This window comes from Taudactylus pleione, unplaced genomic scaffold (assembly GCF_031769625.1).
Source record: "Taudactylus pleione unplaced genomic scaffold, aTauple2 ptg000114l, whole genome shotgun sequence".
NCBI classification, from domain to species: domain Eukaryota; kingdom Metazoa; phylum Chordata; class Amphibia; order Anura; family Myobatrachidae; genus Taudactylus; species Taudactylus pleione.
Window position 1 is genome coordinate 10,076,279 of NW_028284516.1, and position 25,962 is coordinate 10,102,240.

At 41.2% G+C, this 25,962-nt stretch overlaps 1 protein-coding gene across 2 annotated transcripts in view; it reads left to right on the forward strand.

Annotated features, from left to right (window-relative positions):
• The window catches only part of WWP1 (WW domain containing E3 ubiquitin protein ligase 1), a 163,579-nt gene that overhangs the window by 117,517 nt on the left and 20,100 nt on the right, over positions 1 to 25,962 (forward strand). For both annotated transcript variants that reach the window (XM_088471404.1, XM_088471405.1), the window contains exons 7-16: positions 334 to 515; positions 5,492 to 5,795; positions 7,093 to 7,188; positions 14,378 to 14,552; positions 15,973 to 16,027; positions 16,106 to 16,190; positions 17,525 to 17,653; positions 24,008 to 24,080; positions 24,442 to 24,513; positions 25,249 to 25,337. In XM_088471404.1, coding sequence (XP_088327530.1) covers positions 334 to 515; positions 5,492 to 5,795; positions 7,093 to 7,188; positions 14,378 to 14,552; positions 15,973 to 16,027; positions 16,106 to 16,190; positions 17,525 to 17,653; positions 24,008 to 24,080; positions 24,442 to 24,513; positions 25,249 to 25,337 — 1,260 coding nt within the window. The remainder of the gene's footprint in view (positions 1 to 333; positions 516 to 5,491; positions 5,796 to 7,092; positions 7,189 to 14,377; positions 14,553 to 15,972; positions 16,028 to 16,105; positions 16,191 to 17,524; positions 17,654 to 24,007; positions 24,081 to 24,441; positions 24,514 to 25,248; positions 25,338 to 25,962) is intronic.

Below are 25,962 nucleotides of genomic sequence, written 5' to 3' on the forward strand. Positions count from 1 at the left end.
TGAGACCTCCGTCACTAAGCTGATCCGTTCAGCTTTTCCTGTGATATTGCTGAATGGCAAATTCTTGTGTTAGTACATAGTACATTGAAATTTCATCATTGGAGTGGTGTTATGCAATGCTATATAACGGCTAATTCTTTACATGTCATGTACTGTTATTTAAGTTCCTTTGCAGAACGTTCACCAACCTTTAAAGTATTACATGTAGCCTAACTTATGCCAGAGGGTCCTGCATTTAATGCTTAAAGATTAAGGCCTGCATCTCTGTATCCACTTACTGTTTGTTTATCGCTTGATGTAAATTAATAACTCTCTTTCCTATCTCCTTTGAAGATCTACTGGTGACGTTCCCAACGGGGCAGCTAATGAAACACCATCTAGTTATGCGGATCAGAATGCCTTTAATGCACAAATAGCAAATGGAGATGATTCTCGCTCCCCTTCTCATGTTGCAGGCAGATCCAAAAATACACCAGCACCAAATCAGCTTACTGCACAGGCTGGCACTAGGACTGGTACGCAGAGATTTCTCATTATACAGTACGCTTTTCATACAGATATCTGCAACCTGTCCAATTGCACCGTCCCCGGCTCCTCATTGGTATACAATCTTAAAAATGAGTGTTTGGAATGAAATGAAGATCGAGCGCTTTAATTGGAGGAGTTATGCAATAAACTCATTTTTTGGCATTAATCCAGGACTCTGTCACAAGACTGTGAACCAGAGGGGCTAAGGTTACAACGTAGGCTTTGTATGCCAAGGCACCACTTAACCCTTTTAGGTTGACATTTTTTTATTTATTTTGTTTGTACGTACAATGATAAATTGTAAAAGTCTTAATAATTTTGTGTTTCAGTGCAGTAATGTAAGTGTTTATAGCGTTTTAGATGAACACACACAAATATATTGTGTATATACATCCCTCCTAGTAAGTATTAAAGTGATGAGAACTAATGTTGGGCATCCGATACTCCCCCCTCTCCTCCCCACGACCGGAGCCTGTCTTAATGCTTATCACATGTTTGTCAGGTGAATTCTGACATTCAGTGGTCCCTACGTGTAGAGGCTTGGCATGCTTTGAGTTTACTGAACACTCTGTCCTCTTGATACATGACTTTCCCACTGATTATTATTATTAATTATTTTTTTAAAGCCTATTACCAGTCCTAACAGTCTAATGACTGAAAAGCACATCATGTAAAGTTATTTTTATGTATGTTGTCTGCCCATTGAATTTCTTTTGTTTGGATGAAAAAGCTAATTTGACAGGACAGTGACTTATTATCTAGCTGTGAAATGTTGTTTGATGTATTTTGTTTGTCACTGTTTGTGTAAGTGTTTATTATTCCTTTTTTATCCATCTGGGGGATGCCTTTACCTCTGGGTTATGTATAGTGAGCTATGGAGTCGGCCACTAAGACTGGCTGCTACCACCACCACTATAAAACCCCTCTCCTGCCACTAGAATCTGTCTTGTTTTTAGTGCCTTGGAGTAAGGCACTAGCTAGGTCCTAGATCTTTTAGTTTGCCACATTAGCCAGGATATCGTTCATCCAGCCTTTCCTCAGGCTTCAGTGACTAGTGAAGCTTCCTCTTTAGCACTGTTGGATGTGGTACAAGCGTTACGCATTTACTTGGAGCGCACTGCGTCTTTGAGACCTACGGATTCTTTGTTGGTGTTGATTGATGCATCAAAAAGAGGCTGGCCAGCTTCAAAGGGATCTTTTGCTAGATGGGTCACTTCTGCCATCCGGCAGACATATTTGTCTTTAAATGTGATGGTTCCGGCTTCAGTTTGGGCCCACTCGACTTTCGGGGCTTCTTGGGCTGGGCTGCATGGTGCCTCGGTATAGCAGCTGTGCATAGCAGCTACCTGGTCATTTGTATACACTTTTACAAAATGTTACTGCTTCCATACATTTGGAGCGAGGGACGCCAGTGTTAGCCAAAATATTTTTCAAGTTGCCGGTTCCGACGACCCCCCCCCCCCCTTCTTAAATTGGCTTGCTTTGGTAGATCCCAGAGGTAATGGCATCCCCCAGATGGATGAAAAAGGAAATACGATTTTTACTCACCATAAGATCTCTTCCTTGGAGTCTATCTGGGAGATGCAGGGATCCCTCCCTTGTATGGTTTCATACTGGTTACCTGTTGGGTTTCTGATTATCTCAGTTCTTCCATGGGTCTTTCTCTGGATTTGTTAAACATAGACTGAGGTTCTAGTGGAAGGAGAGGGGTTATATAGGGCGTGGGAGCCAGTCTTAATTAGTTAGTGCCCGACTCCACAGCTCACTATACATAACCCAGAGGTAATAGCATCCCCCAGATGGACTCCAAGGAAGAGATTTTGCGGTGAGTAAAGATCGTAAAGCCTGGCTATGGATGATGGAAGTTGTAGTCATCTGTGAAGTTTTTCTGCATTACGTCTGTCTCAGCTAATCACAGACACAGGAAATGTAGTTTTCATCTGCTTTTGTTGATCGTTTCCTGGTTCTCTAGCATTTAATTACATGGCTTATTTTTAAGAGAAACATTGCCCTGTGGTTCTAGTCACAACATATTGGCAGTGGTTTTCCTTTGCTGCCTGTGTGTAAACCAAAAACTGCATCACTCTGAATCCCATTTCTAGGAATAACACTGAGGAAACAATGTCTGGTTTTAAAATATGAATAGTACTGGCTGTTTTTATTATTTACAAGCTCTTTGTTGGAATTTGCCACTTAAAGATACCATTGTGCATTGCATTATTCACTTCTAAAAGCCATTGAGCCTATCTGACCTTTGTTCTATCAAGTTATTCTAGAATGTAAGTGGTGCATGGAACTGATTACACAAGTCACTAGTTATTCCTGCAGTATTTCTACCACATACCTGGTCTGCATAACCAGCACCATATCCAGTCTCCGCACACCAGATCCCTGAGGTCGCACCCATTTCTTTTTGCACAAAAATGTGTAAAATAAGTTTGCTTCTTCGCAAATACAGGCCATGTTTCAACTCGTTCAAGCCTCTAATAGTCAATCCAAGTATATAGTTCTTCCTTGTTATAAAGCACCCATGGAAATGATTTCCTTATAAATGTACAATCCTAAATTAGTTTAAACCCTTCATGAGTGCTCATTAGTAGCTTTGCATTCTGTTGAGCTGACTTTTAGAACTGGTTCTATGTTCCCTATGATTGATGGGTGGGCACTTTCCACCTCCATGATGCCGGCGGGCAAAATACTGGCGCCAGAATCCCGACTACCGGCATCCCGAAGGTAAGTATTGAAGGTTAGGGGTGGCTTAGGGTTAGGCATTAGGGGGAGGGTTAGTGTGTGCGGGGAGGGGGAGTTGGGTTTAGGCACTAGGAGGGGAAGTTAGGTTTAGGCACCAAAATTGGAGGGTTAGGGTAGTGAGAGGAGAAGGGTTACCATACCGACCAACAAGTGTCGGTATGTTAACACTGACGAGATTCTGACTGCCGGGATCCTCGACTGCCGGCAACTCGTACCCAATCCGTTATTGTTAGCTTCTTGTCCCGCACTGAGCCCAAGAATCATTTAATGGAGGTCCTTGACACATGGTAACGAATAACCTCTTGAGAGCTGTGTCCCCAGTGCAGTGGAGAAGTTGAGATTTAGCGGTGGGTTGGTATGTAATCCTGGTGACATCATTAAGACTTCACCCAAGCCTTCCATTATAAAGGGGTGATCCAGTCTAGGACATCCCTGCACACCACTTGAAAGAGCAATCTAATCCTAGCTGGTTTGTAAGTGATTTTAAAATGTTTGGGTGTGTGGCGGGGTTCCACTTCAACCATGCTTGGAATAATGTACATAAAAACATTCTAAAAATGCCTCTGGCCTATTGTTACTCCCCAGCACCATTAGGAAGTCACACACTCAGAGTGACAATATAGGGAAAACAGGGTTGTGGTACTAACCTCACAAGTGCCTGTATTCCACCAAGTTTCAGTCTTGTGGGTTATTCAAGGTGAAGGGCAGCACACCTAGGAAGTGTAAGATTATTTTTAAGTGCTGTATATAGCAACAGATGCTTCTCTTAGACTCAGTTTGGCTTCTGCCTGGGTAATCAAGATAAGTAAAAAAAACATTTTCTGAGGAATTAAAGTCTGATAAACCTGAGACTAGTATCAGAGAGACATCTGAATATTTGAGTGATGCTGCCTTTGATGCAGACCTGATGACTGAGACCAGGATTACGGCCTTAGTTGTTGCCTCACTGCGCACAATCTGGCCCAGATCCTGGGAAGCAGATGCAAAGTCTAAAAAGACACGTTGGTCCCTTCCTTTGAAGGTGATATCACATTTGGACCTGTCAGACAGGATCATCAGTCAGGCCACATGAGGTAAAAACTTTTTTTATACTAGTTAACTCGGACGCCTAGGAGTGGCATTGTTATCAATCCATTTATTTTTCAGGTAGGTATACAGGCTTCCATACCAGAGAACAATCTTCGAACTCACGTGGAGCACAACATAGAGGGAAATAGGCTTGGTTGACCAAATGACTACTATCCAAACCAACTTATATATAATTGCATAATGGGCACCAAAGGGAGTTCTTTTGGTGGGCTCTTGCCTTCTCCTCCACCTGGTTTATTCCAGATCCATCTCTAACCCCTGGATGAGTGCAATAATGGAGCAAGGCTAAATCCTAGACTATCTGAAAATACACCCCAAGGGGATTTTCACCACTGGTCTTCTGGGAAGCAGGGCAAAAAGATTGCCTCTCGGGAGCCCAATTCTCTCCTCAATCTCCTGAGGAGAGAATTGTGTTGAATGACACTGCTGCTATAGGTTAACCTATATTAAGCAACCTTTCAGAAGGTGTATTACCAGCACCCTTGTGTGTGTCTGCAATAGCTGCACTGGGTCTCTTGGCCGGTACCCTTCTTGGTAGTGACCAGATTTCACATCCGGTAGCCTTCCTAATGAGATCCTGGGAAAGAGGAAGTAGGTGATCAGTCGGTCGTGGCTCTAACTCTGCCCCTGCCTTCACTGCAGACATCTTCGTCTGGATGATAGCAGAGCCTGTAAACGAAAGCAAATAATACAATTAAATATAAAGGAAGCTTCCTTAGGCAGCTTGTGCGGGCATGCCCTTACTCCTAGGACATATACATAAAGTGGGAGTTTCCCCTCTGCGAAGGAGGTGATATAGAGGGGGAGAAGCTCTTTAATTTCTGCTAAATTTAACGCGCTCCTGGACCATTGTCCTATACCCCATAGTTGCAGTATCCCCCATTTGATTGAAAGAAAAATACAAAATAACTTGAAATCCTGTAAGTAGACTACAAATCCCAGCATGCCCTGACCCATGGGCCACAAGCCGGACATACTGTCTTAGTAGTCAGCAATACAGGTGTAACCCTAAAACAAAAGTAACAATTATAAGTTGCGTGCACACACTTTCCGTCTTACATGTAATGTAACTGAAGCTTTATGCCCCCACATGCTCCTGACATGTATTATTGTTCCCTTGCAGTTAATGGCACCAGTGCTGCATCAGAAGCCAATAGCATGTCCTGCGATGAAGCTGACACGGCCCCTGCAGGTTCCCTTATATCAGATTGCATGGACTCTTCGAGTGACATAACAGACGTACCAGCACTTTCCACATCTGCTACCATTATTGCGTCTGAACCTGTAAGGGCTACGGACTCTGTACCATCACCGGCTGCTGACTGCGCAAGTCCTGAATACGTGAAGCCCAGGCAATCGTCTGTTAATGCCTCAGTGGATCCTGTGAGACCGCAGTCCATCAACACTGCAGAGCCTTTGCCACCTGGGTATGCGGCTGGTTTTAGCTTTTGTATCCTGCTAACGATCTGAGAACAGCGTGCTGTCACATCTAATACAGCAGTGTCTGCAGTGCGGGGAGAGCTCACATTATCTTCTCACAATTTGTCATTTGCCTGTTCTAATGCAGGACGTTTCCAAGTGGTAATTCTATGTTCTCTCTAGATCCCTAAATACTTGTCACACTTGCCTGTGATTTATATATTTAAGTTCACAGGGACCATTACTCGGGTAAACACATATGCATAGCTTTAATTTATCATTTTATTTTGTGTAAATGTTTACACCACTTTATTATCAATATGTCTCTAATACCATACTCCTCATTTACTTTGTGTACATCCCTGATTTAGACGAGTGATGGAATATAAACATATTCCATTACGAATCTAAATCAGGGATGTACACATTTTCTACTGTAAATTAATCCTGTAAAAAGAAAATGTTAAATTAAAGAATTTTTTTTTGCTTTAGAATACTTATATTTAATTCTATTCTGTCTTTTCGCTTTGATAGAACCTTAGTTATATGTTCAGTATTGTGACAAGTAAAGCTTATGGCAAACCATTGATTTAGATTATTATTATTATTTTTTTGTGCGGTCTAGACTAGAATTGTGTTTGGCATTGTACAAAATATATTGTTTCTATATACATATTGGTCACCAAGTGTAGCTCAGCAACCGTTCTCTGAAATCTAACAAGATAAGTAATTAGTGTTGATGTGCCCCTCTCCAATTGTTCAGTATATAGGCCCAGGTACATGTTCTGTGATAGATGGGAAATATAAGATATACACAGTGCTTTTAATTATATCAATGCTATATGATCTCCTTATTAAGTCTTGACTTATTTCAGGACCCAGATGATTGCGGAATCTTTTTAATTTAATGTAGTCCTGATTTCTTTTTCTTGTTTACTTTACTGGCTCTTAATTTTGTGAATAAAAGTACATAATAAGGTAAACTATCCCCTTGTATGTAACACTACAGTCCCTGTTGGGGAAAAAAGTGTGACCTATTTTCACTTGGTAAATAGCTTGTATGCTCTGTTCTATTGTCTCTCTGTAGAGATAAATAATCACTGTGTGAGAACACACCTCCCCTTTGTTCACCTATCAAAGAAACAAAGTGAGGCTATGTATGAAAAAAGTAATAATTACCGTTCACGCAGCACTCTGAGTCCTTGTCACTAGGTTTTATAACCTACTGTTTAGATTTGCACATCTGTTTTTATATTGCCTTTATGTAATGTACTATGAAGACCCATTAACATTTTTTGTTTATAGATGGGAACAGAGGAAGGATCCTCATGGTAGAACCTATTACGTTGATCACAACACAAGGACTACAACATGGGAACGGCCACAGCCTTTGCCACCTGGGTAAGCTCTTGCGATAAAATCAATTTAACAGTGTTCAGGAAGCTTAACCCATAGACTTAAAAATACTAAATGATTGTCAAATTGAAAAAGCACAAACAAATTCAAGTATAACACTAATGTAATGAACTGCTTAATAAAATGCTTAGACGAACTAACGACCCCTTCTCTGTATATAGAAAACCTCCTTCATAAATGGAACTATATGTTTATTTCATGGACCGGGCGTGCCATTGCAGTTAGAATAAACGCTCTGTCAAGACTGCTTTATACATTGAGAATGTAAGCTCTTGCGAGCAGGGCCCTCTAACCTCTTGTGCTTCTCCTTACTTTATGTTCATCTACGTCTTACTCACCACTAGGACACCTAACACTTGGTGCCTATGCTTTGTTGCTTAATTGGGTGTTATGGCCACCTATGTATCAATGTATATTATCCATGTCCTTGTCCTTCATTGTATTGTATTTTACTGTAAGTCACTTCTTGGTTATGTACCTTGTAAGGCGCTGCGGAACACTTGTGGTGCCATATAAATAAACGATAATAATAATACATGTTCCTGGTGCTTTCAAATTGAGGTTCCCACAAAAGGTCTTGCAGCACAAACTGACAAAGTACATCTAGGAGGCAGATGCCTGTGGATGAGAACAAAATCTTCCGGCTCAGTGTGTTCGGTGGCACTCTTCTCACGGTTCTAGAGTTTGGGTAGCAATGAAACCTGCACCCACTAATATGACTTCTGATTCTTATTTTCTGCAGGGGCAATGAATTAAAATTGAACTTAACAGTAGCATTCTCGCAAGGGAGGGTGTAAGATGTCCCGGTGCCCTAGGCAAATCTCCCTCCAACTGCCCCCCCCCCCATTCCAACTTCTCCAGCCCCTAACACAAACAAGGACCAGAGCAGCTACCATTGGTTTGATTTAGCTTCGCGCTACTGTTCTGCCTTCAGCTGGGACGGGCTCTTATTGCAGCCCATGTCCCCGCAAGATAATTATTTTAAGTATTATATTACGTAAATTATGTAAATGGTAATAGATAAATGATATACTGGTGCTATAAATGCAAATTAAGTAATTGTTAGTAAATAAATAATTCATCCTTTAATAGTATTGCACTAATTGAATATGTACATATGTGGAAAATAACTTTGAAGTGAATGTAAATGGAGAGTGCAGTGTAAAGAGCAGCCGATTTTACATACCAGACACCATTAAGATTTTTGAATAGCTCCTCATGGTTTCGTTGCTTCGGTCACACTCCTTTTGACTTAAACACTGGAAGTGCATGTTGAACAGCATCAGAGCAGGGGAAAAGCACGGCAGCTGTAGCTTATAGGAACCGCAGCTCATGTTCTATTTAACCAGCATAAGGATGTCTGAGACATCCTTCATTTTTGTCCTTTGCGCCCTCAATGGCATCCCAGGCAGCTGCCTAATGGTAGCACTGGCCCTGATTCTCCCATAAGTCATTAAAACGCGGCCCTCAAGGCTCCCCAACAGTTCAGGTTTTAGATATATCCATGGTTGAGCACAGGTGGTTAAATCAAATTGACTGAGGTACTAATCAAGTCACCTGTGGTCAAGCATGGAGATCCTTAAAACCTGGACTGTTAGGGTGCCTTGAGGACCGTGAATGGGAAACTCTGGTCTATAGCTTTACTGCCTCTACATTTATCCTGACTTTCCCCCCTGATTTCAATCACAAATCTTTCTCTTTCCGACATGACATTTTGTTCCTCACAGGGAATTTCGTCCATATTGGTTCTTCCCTTTCTATTCAAGACTAATACATCCCGAATATCCCAAATGTTTCTCTATTTCAATATTTTTAATGGCCTCACTTCTAAAGCAAGCATAACTGAGGTCTAATCCCTCCCCTGCAGACAATGCACAAGTCACACTGCCAGTGGCTTCCTCCATCCATTGGCAACTTCTCTCCATTGGGAGCCCATTTATAGAGGGTCATGGCCTAGTGTAAGTGACATGGAGGAGACCCTGGATCTCTATATGTGGTCATACACCAGAATTACCATTGCCTCATCCGCCACTTGTGTGCACGTTTGGGTGAACAAAATGAAGGGCTATTTGCATTATCACTTAGTCCCCTCCCGATTACATTTTTGCCTCACATCTTATGGGTGTGTCCAAGATTAACTCTGCTGTGGAAGGCTGTTCATTGCCTCATATTTAATATTGCATGTGTCTCCATGCTTCAGTTCCTTTCATAGTCTTTGCCCTAATGGCCTCTCCCAGACATGCCAAAGCAACTCAGAGACGCCTATAGAGTGTAAGATTGTGAGCAGGGCCCCCTTACCTCTCTCTCTGTCTCTTCTTATTAAGGTTTTGTTCCCAATTGTAAAGTGTGATGGAATATACTTCTATATAAAGAAGTATTTATAAATAAGCAATTACATAAAGACTCTTATGTCATACCATGAATTCTGTGAGATACCACATAACCACCTCCTGGAATAACGGAATCTTCTTAGCTACCATTGTAGGAGAGCATTTGGTCCGTAAAGAGAATGGAACATACTATATAGAGGTGGCTATGGGAGCTTGGGCACTTTAAGACATTCTCACTGACATCCTGGCTCCTGTCCCTCTATATATCCTAGCCTTGAGTCAGTTTTTCTAAATACCCAAAGGAGCTAGGCGCTCCTCTATATTGTCTACATTATTATTTTAGATCAGGTTATTTATTTTTATATGTTTCATTAACTTCTGCTGACATCTACACCTGCTGACAGGCAGCAGAGCACTTACTGTGTGCTAGGAATAGGGAGTATGTGCTGGAAAGCATCTTTATGCTGCTATCCTCCGTTCCTCCGATCAGACCCACAGAGAGAGGACCGGATCATTATTGCCTCAAGTGAGCGTTTTCTGTGTCGTAACCACAGACCGTTGTTCGGCATGAGACATCACTCTGGAGGTGCAACAACTATCTGTTCTGCTTCTCTTTCCCCACACTGGAGGGGCAGTGGTGAGCAGCTGTCTATGGCCATTGCTGGCTGAGAGTCAGGTGATGGATGACTCTTACTAAGCACTGACAGGGAGCCGTTCATTTAACAGCTGGAATATAATGGCATTACACTGCGTGCTTTAACGATTGGAGGGCTATGTCCTGGAGCCTGGATCTCTTAACTACTTGTTGGCTCTATTTCATCGCATACCTTCTCCATTTTGTGAGCAAAAGTTTTTTGCTTTTTATGTTCACTGAACATTCCGGTCTGTAGTTTTTATTTTTTTTATTTTTTTATTAAATTGTTCTGTTAATAGGTGCCTCTGACCTTACTATACCGTCTCTTCCCCAGCTTCAGCCAAAGGGAATTCCTTGGAAATATAATGGTCATCTATAGCTTCACTTCAATACAACTTTCTCAACACAGAATTTGTTTTACTAATCTAATCTTTAATAAACTGTTCTGCCTTTATAATCCTTTGAATCCAAATATAAATATAGAGGCCAACACTCTGTTTTGTTTTTGGAATAATGTAGTCACCCATTTGTCTGTGATCCAGGTTTTTTTCAATCTGTTCATTGGATGGAGAGCATGAAGCTGTGAATGCTCAGCGTATAGCAAGCAAATAGAATCCTACACTTTGACACTTCAAAGAGTTTTATAAAATGGGGTTTCTCACACAGGACACAGGCATTTGGCTAAATACTAATACTAACTTCTCTAAGCCTCCTCCTCCAGAGCTCTTTGTGTCAGGGCCACGGGTATATCATATGTCCAGTTTATTATTTTATTCTTGTTTACAGGGTCTCTCTCTTCTCCGTTTCACCCTGACACCTATGGAATCTAGTGCCTTCCTCACACAGACTGTCTCCAATGTGGGCTTTCCTCTCTCACTACTGGCTCTCACACTCCTTCTAGGTAGTTTGGGGAAGCAGGACTTTGAAAACAGAGGTTTGGAGTCTACATTTGTTGTTCTCCTCTTCCCTGTAAGCTTCTGCTTTTCTGGTGTATCTACAAGACTTGCTGATGGCTGATCATGTCCCTCTGCCTCCTTTTGACATGGTCTGCTCTAAGACATTCTTTCTCTTGTGGCTGCCATAGCCGGAGAGTGCAGGATTTTGGCATTCTTCTAGAACGCTGCTTGACATATCGTGAGGCTTGCTTGGAAGTCATATCTGTTCATAACTATTTCTGGCAGTAGTGGTGTCTTGTCCTGTCTTGCATGTTTTCCAAATAATTGCACTCTGCTTCATTTCCACTTTATAGCAGCAGTGGAAGACTCCTGCTGTCCAAAGACCACTCAGCAGACTGCTCAAGGTAGGATAGTCTTCCTCATTGCTGCAGCACTGACAATCAGGGAAGTAGAAATTAGCTATTTCCTTCAGAATTCACATTCTAATCTTTGATTATCTGGAATAATCAAAATCCTTTTTTCTCATTGTTGGGGCCTCCCTTAAGACTATTATGGCTTTTAATGGGTAATTATGGTACCCTAAAGTTCCTGGGTGATGAGGCTTTGGATGACAGTCATGCTGTTGCAAGAATTTAGCCATTATTAATTCTCTGCACATCATAAACTGTGGTTCAACTTCTCGGAAGCAGATATGGGGGCTAAGAAGATGCTGGAATCATGTCCTTTTTATTTTGGGATCTTGGTTGTTCCATAGCTGGATAAGGTCATTGGTTAATGACTTCAGACATGGGGGTTCCAGGTTTTGGTCCTTTTGTCCCACTTGTGGAGAGAGGAGCAAGTCTTTTCGAGGTCAGTCCTCTGCCCAGTGTTTGGATCTACAGAGCGTTCAACAGGCTTGGGTAGAGGCAGTTAGCAGGATCTCCTGTGGTGGACATCAGTCTGATTTCTCTACAGCCTCATGGGTGAGATTTGTTTAGAGCTGGGAATATGTCCTAAATACACCTGGCTTCTCTCCTAATTTTGTTTCACCACAGGCCTCTACCGAGATGGGTTCGGTATGGGATGCCGGCCCTCGGTATCCCGAAAGTCAGAATCCCGACAGGGTTAGGATACCGATATCTGTTTGGTATGTATTCTAGCCCCCCCTCCCCCCCCAGTGCCTAAATCTCCCCCTAACTCCAGTACTTACCGTCAGGATGCCAGTGCCGGGATTCTGACTGGTGTTGTGACTCCAGCACCTGCATTCTGCGCGCTGGCATCCTGCACACCGGTATTTCAACTGCATCCCCCTGAGACAAAGAAACTTATCTGGCTATGTGTTTACTCTACTAGAGGTTGTCATTCCAGTTGCAGACAGACAAGAGGTTTGGCTTTTACTCCAATTTATTCCTAGTGCGGAAACCAGAGAACTTCTTTCGTCTCAATGTGAACTTGAAGTCCTTGAACAACCCAGCTCAGGGTAGTCAAATTCAATGTAGAACTTAAGGTCTAAGAAAGAAAAGTTTTGCGCTAATATATAAATATATAATCTTGACCAAATATATTGGATATGGCATAAAAAAGATCAAGGTGCCAAGTTTATAATATGATTTATAGTATATTAAAAAAGCAATACAGTATCATTAATATAGCAGCAATTTATAGGATCAGAAAATACATATAAAACAATATGCTTTGGAAGAAATGTATAAAACAGCTATAATTCAGTGACCCATAAACTCCATGTCCAAACCCTCGATGGAAAAAAAATCACAAATTGTCTGTTCACATTTGGAATCTCACCCAGTCCCATCACAGGCAGACTGCAAATATCGAATCCTCCACATGCAGGGCTCCATTGACTGCAGCAACTCAAAGCCAAGCTGCAGTAGCACTGCGTGTAAGTGACACTATGTGTCTGTTTGTTCTGGCAGCTTTGCGGGCAGTACCTTTGTCAGCTCATGACAGCACTGTAGGCTGCTGCTTGTGTAGGCAGTCCCGTGCAAGGTGGAACTCAGGAGCTGATGGTAAAAGAAGGCACTTCAGTGCAACAGTTTTAGCATGGCCAAATAGCAAAACTGTTGCAGGGCATGCTGGGATGTATAGTTCTACAACATCAGGGGGGCCACTTATTGCCCACCCCTATTATAGAGCATATAGCTCCCTGAGATCTTATTATGATGTTGCATGCCTTGCAGAATCCTCTCTCTGAGCTTTATATTCGGTGGAGATAAAGTTCCTCACCTGTTTTTCTTTTTGGTCAATTCATCAGCTAAGGGAGTTTCAGAGATGCCTTTTTTTCTCATATTTTTTTTTTTTTTTTTAGAGGATTGCGCTGTCCGTCTTGTTATCCAGTTGTGGCCTCCCATTTTCACATTAATCATGTGATGGTTTTTGACTTTGGACCTTCGTAGTTGTACAAATAAACAGGACTCCTGAATAGGGCTTTAGTTTGGAGGACAAGTCATGTCAACAAGACAGATGATCTCTTGGTCCTTTGCGATGCACAGAAAAAGGGGGTGGTCGGTATCCAAGCTCATAGCTAGGTGTATTACACTCACCATTCATCAGGCTTTCAATTGGTTTGGGCAGTCTGTTCCAAAAATTTTCTTGGCATATTCTATCAGATCGGCGTCAGTTGAGCAGCTGTGTAGGTTTGTTAGATGGTCATCTGTTCATACATCAACAGATTCTACAGGTTATGGTGTTTGCTTCTAGGGATGCCGCATTGAAGGTGACCAAGGAAAGTTAATTTTTATGCTTTAAATGTGTTTGTTAAAGTCCATTGGTGATGGGGGGGCTGACTGTTTTTTCATTTTATACTATTTGCCTTTGTTCAGTTTGTCTCATGTTTTTCTCCTCCTCCTCCTCCTCCATTCTTCCCTCTTCTATCCTGTAGGGCTTGGTTAAATGTAAGTGATGTGCTTCCTGCAGGCATGGGGTATAAGGAGTGGGCGTTGCGTATGACTCTTTTAGATTTAATGTGACCACACTTGAGTAGTTTTATTCTTTTACACAAGTTACATTTTACAGAACTAAGATTGGTCCTGAGAGTTTTAAGCTCATTCACTTCATCTCCTGCATCTCTGTGATACAGTTTTGAAGTACGAATGCTCTAACCCTTGTCAAATACACCTAAGGCCTTGTTCATACCAAAGCCATTTTAATGCATTTAATACACATTATCAAAGCCTATTAAGTGTGCACTGATTCTGATCTTAAACTTTTCAGATGTTTATTGAACATTCTTTTACCTCTGGAGAAGAGAGAACAAGTTTTTTACAATGCGCGCATAGAGAAATGCCCTAAAATGCTAAACATTTTGTGTGTTACAGTTGGGAAAGAAGGGTTGACGACCGTGGAAGAGTTTACTATGTTGACCATAACACCCGGACTACGACATGGCAGAGGCCTACCATGGAGTCTGTCCGAAATTTTGAGCAGTGGCAGTCGCAGCGCAATCAACTCCAGGGAGCTATGCAGCAGTTCAACCAGCGATACCTCTATTCGGTAACTACCATCTGTATTTGTACAGAGTCATTCTCTTCAGTTTTACACTTTATATGACGTTATTACAGCGGTCAGCTTATTCATTAACCTGATCGGGAGGAATGATGCCATTTGTGATTCGGGTACCGTTAATCTAGATGTGTTAATCTCGTTAGCTTTGGTTTTGCTTAAAGCGAGCAATGAAACCAGTAATGCGCATAGTGCAATGATTGGAGATGGTTGTAGTTTTAAATGTGGACATGACTGCTAGATGAGTGTAAGGTTTTTTGTGTATATTGTGTGTGTCTATAAAAATTTGATTTATACACTTTAATGAAAAAAAAAAATATATATATATATATATATAAAGTTTAGAGGTTAAACGCAGTGTATTGGCAAATATATATACAGTGTATATATAAAATTTAGGGTTAAACGCAGTGTATTGGCAAATGGTAATACATTGACCATGAAACGTTCTAGATATTAATAGTGAATTCCCAAATAACAAAAGAATGATTTAAGAACAGAACAAATGAAATAACCAATCTGCAAATACATGTTCAACCTGTTCTGCAATATTCTAAGACCTTCTTTAATGATGATAATACATTTTCATTTTTAAAAGGGGTTGTCCACAGATCATGGCCATGGAAGGTTTAGTCCATCCTGGCCTTTGTCAGTGGAACTTTGCTGAAAAAGAGGGAACATTTTGTGTCTTGTTTGGTTTTTTCTACAACGCTATCCTTGTGTGTTGGATTTAGCAAGAACAGACTTGTGTTTTGGCTTGGGATTCCACCCCAAAAAATTTAAATGTGGTGGAAAATGCTAACCTAAAAATTCCTACATAGAAACATGTCATTTCCAACCTTTTACATGCATACGTATTTACATACATTCAATCTTTAGTATTTATAGATAACATTCTATTATTTGAGTGATTTCCTATTTGTGCAAACACCATTTCTCACATTACATGTAGTAAAGACATGCTATATAGACATATATAACTTTTTGTTTCTTTATCTATCTTTACATAAACCTGCATTGCTTAAACCTTCTTACAGACTAGAAATGTTGACCCTGCTTATAGCATTGCAGTTCCCTCCATATCATTGACCACCAGTGACCTCCGCTGTCTCTTTCGGAGTAGTCCAGCATTTATTGCTCACTGACTAATTGGTATAATACCATGTGATCTGTGCATGGGTGGCTGGAATTTGCATTTGTGCTTCTGATATCCCAAAAAGTCAGAAACCTGGGTTGGCCGCAGCCAAATCTCAAAAACTGAAATCACGGGGAAAATGTTTTGCCTTCTTTCCAGATCTGTGGAGCGAGAAGTCCGATTCTCAATTTATTTATGTAAAATTCTAATATATTGGATTGACTTGAATCTGAACCACACATTTCTGATTGCAATGTTTATGATGTTCAATTTTAGGCTTCAATGTTATCAGCAGAGAATGATCCACTGGGACCGTTGCCACCAGGTTGGGGTAAGAGAGTGTTACAGTGGTATTTATGAACATCTCTGAAATACGGGCATGCGGCAAGACGACATCTCTGTTTTCTAGAAAGAAGAGTGGACTCTACAGATCGAGTGTATTTCGTGAACCATAATACAAAAACAACTCAATGGGAAGATCCTCGAACTCAAGGGTAAGAATGTCATCGAATTACTTCTCGCCCTGTGTTGTGTGATAGAATTGTCCCATCACATTGCTTCATTCCATGTTTCAGTTCAGGAAAAGAGGTGGTGTCATTTAGTTATCAAACGCCAACATTTCACATACTTCTGTACACCTAGTGAAACAAAACATTCCTATTGTCATTGGTATAACCACAGGAACAGGCAGTGGCATATAACAACTGAGACATGGCTAGCCTGCAGACTCTGCTACTTATATAGTAGCAGGGAGAACTATAATGATTATTTGTCATTCACCGCATCACTAAGGCACGAGGCATGAGGCAATTGTGTGCAGGGATATCAACAGTTTATAGTGAATTCATACCCCTCTTTCTCATGAAGTTTAGCTCTGAATAAGGCTGCCTTCACCCGGTGTGCAATATAAAGATGAGCATATCTGATCTAATATACAAACCACATTATGTGATATACATTTTTGATTTAAATATGCATTTAGCGGTTTATGGTTAAAGAGGGCCTGTCGTATACAAAAAGTTGGCCTTCGAGAGATACAGATGTGTACTGAGCAGCTTTTTCTACTCTCCGCCAGCGGCCTGTTCCACGCCATTGCTTCTCGCTGATTAGGTCTGCTGTCCTAGAGCTGGGGGTAGCAGATTAGCATGCTGACCTGCCTTATTACCATATTAGCTGCTGGAGCCACATGGGCTGGTTATTCTCAAAGAAAAATGCAGTCATTGTCCTAAGTGGGAATATCCTTGGATATATTTGAAACTGTGCTGCTTTACCTTGAACCTTCTACTAAGACCTTACTAGCTGCTCTTAAGTTACTATACTGTGCAACATTTGCTCCCACAAAAATTCCACAGGTTACCCCATATTGTAGAAAAGCAGCAGTTTCCCGTATGTTCCATAATGCATACATGTAATGCTGGATGGATTTTTTTTTTGTATTATTTTTTCGTTTGAGTAGTGTGAAGCCTAGTATCCTAAGATGTTTGCTCTATAAATGTTTGTAAAAAAAAAATAAAATAAATGGGTTATTATTAGTATACAGGTTTTTCTCTATTTACCAAATTAGAATTCCGTTTAATTTCTTTGGGAACATATCAATTGGAAAGCGCGATGGAAAATGTTAGCGCTATAAAACTATATGATAATAATACTGAATAATAATAGTAGTGAATATTAATATTTAAAATGTTTAGTTTTGTATACATATGTATAAGCAATGGTACATTCTTCTAATATAATTATTAGGAGATAAAGGCAGCGTATAGTTTGTGTATTATTATTTTGTTGTGTTGAGAAAGGCTACCTATTAATGGTTGCTCCCTCCCCACAGTTTACAAAATGAGGACCCTTTACCAGAGGGCTGGGAAATCCGGTACACAAGAGAGGGAGTAAAGTACTTTGTAGATCACAACACAAAGACCACTACTTTCAATGACCCCCGGACTGGAAAGTCATCAGTGTAAGTACTGGGAAGTATGATCACCAGTCATGTCCAAACTGGAATACATCTAGGGGTAAATTTACTAAAGTGAGAGTTTTTAGAAGAAAGTTTTAAAAGTGATGTTGCCCATAGCAACCAATCAGATTCTGGCTATTATCTTCTAGAAGGTGCTAGTTAAATGATAAGTAGAATCTGATTGGTTGCTATGGGCAACATCGCTTTTAAAACACTCTTCTAAAAACTCTCGCTTTAGTAAATTTACCCCCTAGTGTTCATAAATAGTCTAAACACAAAAGTTAGGAACACACAAGTGTTTTTGTTTTATTTTTTTTTTCAACATCAAAAATGATCAGAGCGCAAATTATTCATTGCTATTTTTTTTTTTAGGCAAGCAGTTTAGTCGCTGACTATTTTGTTTTTAAAGGTCATCTGTGACCTGCTACTGTATAACAGCACTGCATGACTTCTCTCGCAGCAATAAGTCGTGTACTTGCTCTTGTCGAGTAATGTAATGTGTTCACTGCCATAACTACACTTGTGTATTCCTGGCCTAACACGTAACAACTGTTTCTGTGCACATCTATATAAGTGTGTCATGCACTTACAGTACACATGTCAAGGAGAAAGAAGATAGGCAACCAGTTTATCCACGCTATGTTTTATTGTGAAGAATATACATAGAGCACGTGTATATCTCTTCATTTGCTGTCTGTAAAACATTTTATTCTTTCTGTTTGGCTCATTCCATCGGCTGCTTTGCTTCACACTGACATTTTCATCTGCACTCTATTTGAAAACTGGCACAAACTTCCTTTTATTGAAATCTGACAGTTTTTTTATTTAATTTTTGGCAGCATATAAAGTCCACAAATATGTAGAACTAGGATGTAAAACAAAAAATAGAATTGCACAATTCTGCACGAATATCCAATTAACACTGATTTGATCTTGGTAAACTAGTAGTCAAAGAGTAGGGGTTAGTCATCTAGTAATGGAACATCTGAGTAACCTAAGGGGAGATTTATCATTTATCAGCTTCTGTCATTTTACAGGTGGTGCAAGAAAAGGGACCATTAGAAGCCGATTGGTTGCTATTGACAACCTCTCCACTTTATCTCTCACCAAAATTTGATAACTTTCTCCCTTAGGGCTCTATTTATTAACATTATTTTTACTAAAATAAAGTGAAAAAGGGTGTTTTCACACCCTTTTGACATTATTTTAGTTTCACCTGTAGTTATTACAGGGCAATTGGAGTAGAATTAGTAAAATTCTACTCCAACCCCTAATTATCACTTATTTTTAGTAAAGCAGATCGTATTTCCCATAATTGTAATGGGAAATGTGATCCGACCATAGTTACTAAAAATAAATTGTAAAAAAATACCGGGGGAAGCCCTGTGATAATAACGCCACCTGGAAGTGGCGTTATCCAGGGTCTCCCCCGGTTACCGGGCTCCCACTCTGCTCTAACGGGGAGAGCAGAGGCGGGAGCCGGTACCAGTAATCAGCTGTGTGGTCTAAACAGACCGCAAGCTGATTGCTGTAAAAAAAAGAAGAAAAAAATTGAAATATTTTTTTTTTCCTTACCTGAATCCAGGGACCGGTGATCGGGCCTCCGGTGATGGCTCCTCTCCGGTCAGCTGGTCTCCCACAGTGCACTGCTGCCCGGTCATCAGGTGATCGGGCCCCAGTGCAGTATGGGAGATCACCTGATCGGGAAGCCCGGAGAAGATCACCGGAGGCCAGGAGGATGCAGGTAAGTGTAATGAAGGGAGGGGGGGGGTCACGGGGGGCGGGGCTTAGCGTCGGTGGGGGGTAGCAGCGACGGTGGGTCGGCGCATGCGCGGGCTCTATGTCGCGGTATTTTTTTCGAAAATACCGCGACTAGAGTGCGGATGGGATCCGCAGGGACAGAGCTTTATCGCAAGCTCTGTCCCTGCAAGGGATTTATAGTAAATCCCTGTGATATTGCCTGAATTTGCAATGCGAATTCACTCGGTAATATCACACTACAATCCGCATTCAGTATGCGGATTGTAGTAAATAGAGCCGTTAGACACCAAGGAATTGATTTCTGTAACTATAATAAGCTCACCTATACGGGTAAATAAGAATAACTAATGACAATTGATAACTACTTGTGTCTTTTATGAAGACATCTGGCAATATACTTATAATATAACAACCGTGAGTTAATGCTGAGTCGCCACAATAAAACTGATGAAATAATGAAATTCCATAAAAATAAATGACAATCTGAACCAAACAGAAACCATTCTGTTATATAATATATACTGTGTCTATCTGTCTCCAGCTACGCTTTACTATAGTGCAGTGATGAGAGAGACATTTGCAGACACCATTACCTGCTGTGCGTGGGACGTGGCAGGAAGTGTACAGGCATACATTGTGTGCATCCCATCTATTTAAAATACTTTTAGGAGAGGAGAGCACTAGGTAAAATTAAATAAAAAAGTATGCATAGGCCAAGTTAACTTTTTTTTAATTTATTTAAAAAGTTATTATAAAGTTGCTCTTAAGGGGCCTATCCATTAGCGCAGGGGTTCCCAACCACGGTCCTCAAGGCACACTAACAGTCCAGGTTTTAAGGATAGCCATACTTGAGCACAGGTGACTTTAATTAGTACCTCAGTTATTTTGATTTAACCATCTGTGCTTTAGCATGGATATCACTAAAACCAGGACTGTCAGTGTGCCTTGAGGACGAGGTTGGGAATCACTGCATTAGCAGATAAATTTGAACGATATAACGTTCAGTCGTTCAATTTTTCTGTCATGGATAGGCCCTATCCATGACATGACTTCAGGATACCCCAAAAAAGTACTTTCGTTTTGGGGATGAAAAAAAAACAAAGTTGGGGGACAAACTTAAAAACTAGCGAAATAGACTCCAGGGGGGTCCCCAAGTATGCCCCAGGTGTTTTTTTTTTATTGCAACTAGTTGCGGCAGGTGGATTTTTCACGTTTTTTAAAACTTCATTTTAGCAACTTTACAATATGCTAGCACCCATTTTCATGTACTCCAAATTTCACAACCCTATTAAAAACACTTTATAGCTCCGATTGAGACCATTTAAAAACCTCAAATACCTTCAGCTGGGCTATTCAGGTGTATGCAGAGTGATCCCCCATGTCAGAGCATCTTTTGGGGGGTGTCGGGCTGATTTCCCAAAATCTGACAGGACTTTTCGCTGATTTTGAATTTGCCAAGTTCCGTTTTCACCGATTTCAAATTGAACACGCCGGGACGCGCGCAATACTTTTTTCGCACCCAAAACCTCCAATGACGGCGAAAAGTCCAGCCTCAGACTTTTCGCTCCAAATTAAATTCGGCCCACGATACGTTGTAGTGTATGGCCTGATTAGAGTTTGCGAAGAGGGGATAGTAATGCTTGGGTACACTCTATGCAATATATATCGTACAGTGCGTCAGCTCGTGTGTACACACACTATATATCTGTGACGTCGTCCACAGATACATTGTATCGGCCGTGCAGCACGTCAGATGCGCTATATCTTTCAGAAAGGCAAATTGAAATGCTGGCCCAGTTGTGATGTCTGGCCAGATATATGCAGTGACTCATTGCTAAATGTGTATGCTTATCAAATCGGTCGCTCGGTCTGCGTTGTTCTGTATACTCATTGTTTTTCCCTTAGTGGAGCTTATGCTGAGTCAGACAGAAGTTGCGTTTAATCACAAACATACAAAGCGCTCCAGAAAGCAAAAATGTTTTCTGCATGTAGAGCTGTATACAAACATGATATGCATCCAGCTTGGCATACAATATATGCCTCCATACTCCAGAAAACAGGAGCTGATGCCCCTGGAATATGATAGGAATGGTGACATTTATAGATTAAAGTGCATACGCATTACAGTACAGTATCATTTGTAGGTAATAATTTCACAGGGAGCATGTAGAAAATAATAAACATATCAGTAGCCTTCCCCCTTTACAAGCTGACTGTATGTTTTATCACTGCAAACGGATCACTGATCACTGTAATCCTGTGCAATGATCACAGCAGCGTTATTTTGAACATAATAGAACCATTGAGAGGGATTTAGACACATTCATCCTATCAGGTGCGACAGCCGGACACCATCATCGGTTTGCAACTCACAGCAGGGTTCATGCACCCACAAGCAATCGGCCTCCACACAGATGCATGTGCAGCATTGGACACTTTGTGTTTGAACACACACTCTCACCCACTTTCATCCAGGCCTCCTACCCCTTCACGCAAGGATTCATAAGTGCTATTTGTTCAACAATTTGTAAAATAAGCCACAAAACATGCCTACAACTAACTCTGCACAAACCCTGGTAAGTGCAGTCATGGGCTAGTGACTGAAGCGCTGTCAGAGGTCTTGAATATTCTTATACTAGAGGTCTTGCTCCTCTGCTGCTCAGGGAAGACAGAGCTTCTATTGCTGGGTGGCTAATTTGTAATGTCAGGGGGTCGGGGGAATCTGTCGGGGATTATTAACATGCTGTTTTACCCCGATCTGCCGACAGGTCGCCAATCGTCCACGGCCACTGATCGGCACATCAGATAGCGGAACGGAGAATCGGGGGCCGTAGATGTATGGTCCGCTTAAAAAGTCTGATCTAACATAAATCCAGCATTCATAAAATGTACAGGAGAGGAGCTTCGTAAAGCTAGTCCCACACAAGCTACACAATGCCAATTTTGTAACTTAACTAATGCCACATATCACAAAAACACACAGAGTTAACATCTGGTAATGGCCAGGGTAAATCAGTGGTTCCACTCTATATAAGGCTCAGCTGTATATTATTTTTTTTTTTTTTTTAAATCTTTTATGATGATACTGTCTTTGGTTATTTCATTTGTGTTTATTCTAAAATCAAGAACGTCATACTATACTCTCCTGGTCAGTCTTTATATATGGACAAAAGACAGACTAAGCCGACCTTGCTCCCAAAACAAAGTTGTGATCAGTAAGATTTATTGGAAGAGAACCTATCATTTATTTTTACAATAATGTATTACAGCATTATTATACAAGTACCTGCCTTTTCCATCTTCTCCCTTAGATCTCAGATTTTGACAATCATGCTTTAGAATACAGGTTCTCAAACCTTGGTCCTCAGGACACTAAACAGTGCATGTTTTCCAAGTCTCCTCACATAATCACAAGTGAAATAATTAGCTCTACTTGTAGATATTTTAAAATGTGTCAATGAGTAATGAATACACCTGTACACTTGCTGGGTGACCTGCAAAACGTGACCTGTGTGGGGTCCTGAAGACTGAGTTTGAGAAGCACTGCTTTAGAAGATCTGATCTGTATAGCCAAATGTTATATGGTAGCAGTACTCATGCATTAGAGTGCAGGGTACATAGTGATCATTTATACACCTGGAGCTTGTTCCGTCTGATGGACGGGCACCATCACTGAAGCATGCAGCTATAATAGAACGTTTTTGGACTAAATCAGCATTTATGGGAACACAGGGCCTGATTCAGAGCCGGACGCTATTTGCGGACGCTCGTTCTGAAAAAGGGGCCGGCTATTTAAATTGAGCGCTCGCTCTTTGCGGTCTGTTGACGCCTCTGTCTGAGCGAGCGTCTGAAACATGCGCTCGCTATTTTGTAAAGACGCCCCTTGGCCGCTTGCATCATACGTCATCTCCGTTAATCGAGTACATCGAAAGGCGTATGAACTGCTCGCTATTCTTGTGGTAGCATTTTCCTACCGCAATCATGCGAGCAGTTCAGGCTAAAAGACAACCAAGTGACGTGGTCGATGACGCTTCTTTGTTAATTATGCACACCCTTAAAACGCCCGTTTTGACCGTTTGGCACGCCTGCGTTCGGATCTCCACTCCCCGTTTTCAAGCACCTTCCCCTGTTACCACCCACAAACGCCTCATCCTGTCACTCAAATTAGCAGGCATTCGCTATTTTGCGAGCACACGATTTCCGACCGCACTGACTGGTTGGCACATGCGCATTACAACCCATACGCATGCGCAGATGTGCGAACATCGCTCGAAGCGAACGAGCGCCCGCTTACGAGCGGCTCTGAATCAGACCCACAGCCCGTTGTTGCACTGGTGGATGTTGTTGGCTTCTAGTGAATGCATAGCAATGCATATTAATGTTTCTTTGAAACGTGTTTACTTGGGGATATACACAAGGGTTCTTTTACTTGACTTTTTAAACCTATCTGTAAAGTAGATCTTGCGTGATGGGTCTGGCTAAATGACCAAAATAATGTGTACAATACTAAAATATTGCATAGTTTATTAAATGAAAATGGAATGACTTTTAAAAGTCACATCACTAATTACATTTCTGTTTGTTTTGTGGCCTTAGGACAAAAGGTCCTCAGATTGCCTACGAACGGAGTTTTCGGTGGAAGCTTGCTCATTTCCGCTACTTGTGTCAGGTAATCATTTTTAAAGGTGGTTTTACAATGGAATAATGCAAAAATATTGTATGAGGCTAGAGCAGGGCTTGCCAGCCACAGTCCTCAAGGAACACTAACAGTCCAGGTTTTAAGGATAGCCATACTTGAGCACAGGTGTCTTAATTAGTGCCTCAGTTATTTTGACTTACCATCTGTGCTCAAGCGTGGATAGAACTAAAACCTGGACAGTTAGAGTGCCTTGAGAACCGAGGTTGGGAATCACTGGACTAGAGGATAAACCTAGTATGTGCTGCTGGAGGGGAGTGCGGACTACATAGGAACGGTCTGTCTCCCTCTCACTAGACCTGAGGTTCTTACTTTTCTATACACTTCTTTGCAGTCTAACGCGTTGCCAAGCCATGTGAAGATAACGGTGTCCCGGCAGACACTATTTGAAGACTCTTTTCAACAGGTAAGCTTCTACTGTACTTCTCCGGTAAGTTGGATAGCGAAGGTGGTGGAAGAGGAGACACTGCGCAGCTTTAGTCCTGCTACAGGAGAAAAGCATTTTGGGTAAAACCATTTCTGTCATTTGCTTGGTGAGGCCACAGTCATTTGGAGACAGTGATTGATTGCCTATTTTCACACCATGCAAGCCCTTACACATCAGTCCACCCATTAATGCTTTATCCCAGTGGTTCAGAAACTTTTTTGAATCACGGTGCCCTAGAGTATCAGCATCGTTTTCACGGCACCCCTAAGTTTGTTATTCAGAAAAAAAATGTAGTGCAGTAGTAAAGAGAAGTAAATTGTGCAGACCTGTCATCCTTAGGGTCAGTTATGTGGTGTTGGACAGGTTTGCGCTTCTGTTTGTCCACATATGTACATTACATTGACCATAAATAATTTGATTTGGTGCTGGACCACCAACCTTACGCACCCCTGCAAGTGTCCCGAGGCACCCCAAGGTGCCACGGGGCACAGTTTGGGAACCACTGCTTTATCCATTTACCGTATCTGTGCTAAAGACCAGACTTTGTCTGCCAGTGCCGAGGAGCGCAGAGGGAGTCGGCACCAGATAGCCGGTGGACTTAGAAGGGTTGTCCTTTTTTTAATAAAATGTGTTGGTTCAGTGATCAAAATGTATATGGTGGATATGTACTCAAGTCAGATGGCCGATGCTTCATTTTCCTCTCTCCCTGTATAGATTATGGCATTGAAGCCTTATGATTTAAGAAGACGCTTATATGTTATGTTCAGAGGAGAAGAAGGTTTGGATTATGGCGGTTTGGCCAGGTAACTAGTTTATTTGTGTCTCTGTTGGGTATTTCTTGGTCTAACCATATGACACTTTTCATACTGCCATGGACAGTAGCATTGTGCTAAATAGTAATGTTAAAAGACAGACATGAAGGATGTGTACACTCTGCGGCCACTAGACCAAATACAATATATTGTAGTAATGCACAGTGATGGGGCTAGACACTGCCAGATTGCTGTGCATTGGGTTTCTCTGCAGGAGGGGAGACACTAGGACATGAGGCGAGCAGTTGTCATACAGCGCCTCCTAGTGTTCCAGCATGATTTTGTTTTGCTGTAACTAACTGTTTGGATGTCAGCAACTAGTGCTTTATATGAATAAAAATAATCAATAATGTATATGAAAACATTTAAAGGAAAATAGCACATAGTAATCTTTTAAATGTATTCTTCATGACTCATATAAAGCTTGAAGACCATTGGTATTACAAACTGCTGTATATGTTGGTGGGCTGAATTCAATGTGTGTAAGTAGGTACCAAAAAAAAAAGTGTTCGCCTGGTGTCCTCCTGTAATATCTGTACATTTAATTTTCTTGACTGTAGTTAAAAAAAATAAATAAAAATACAATAAGTCCTATCTGGGAAAAAAACTTTACATG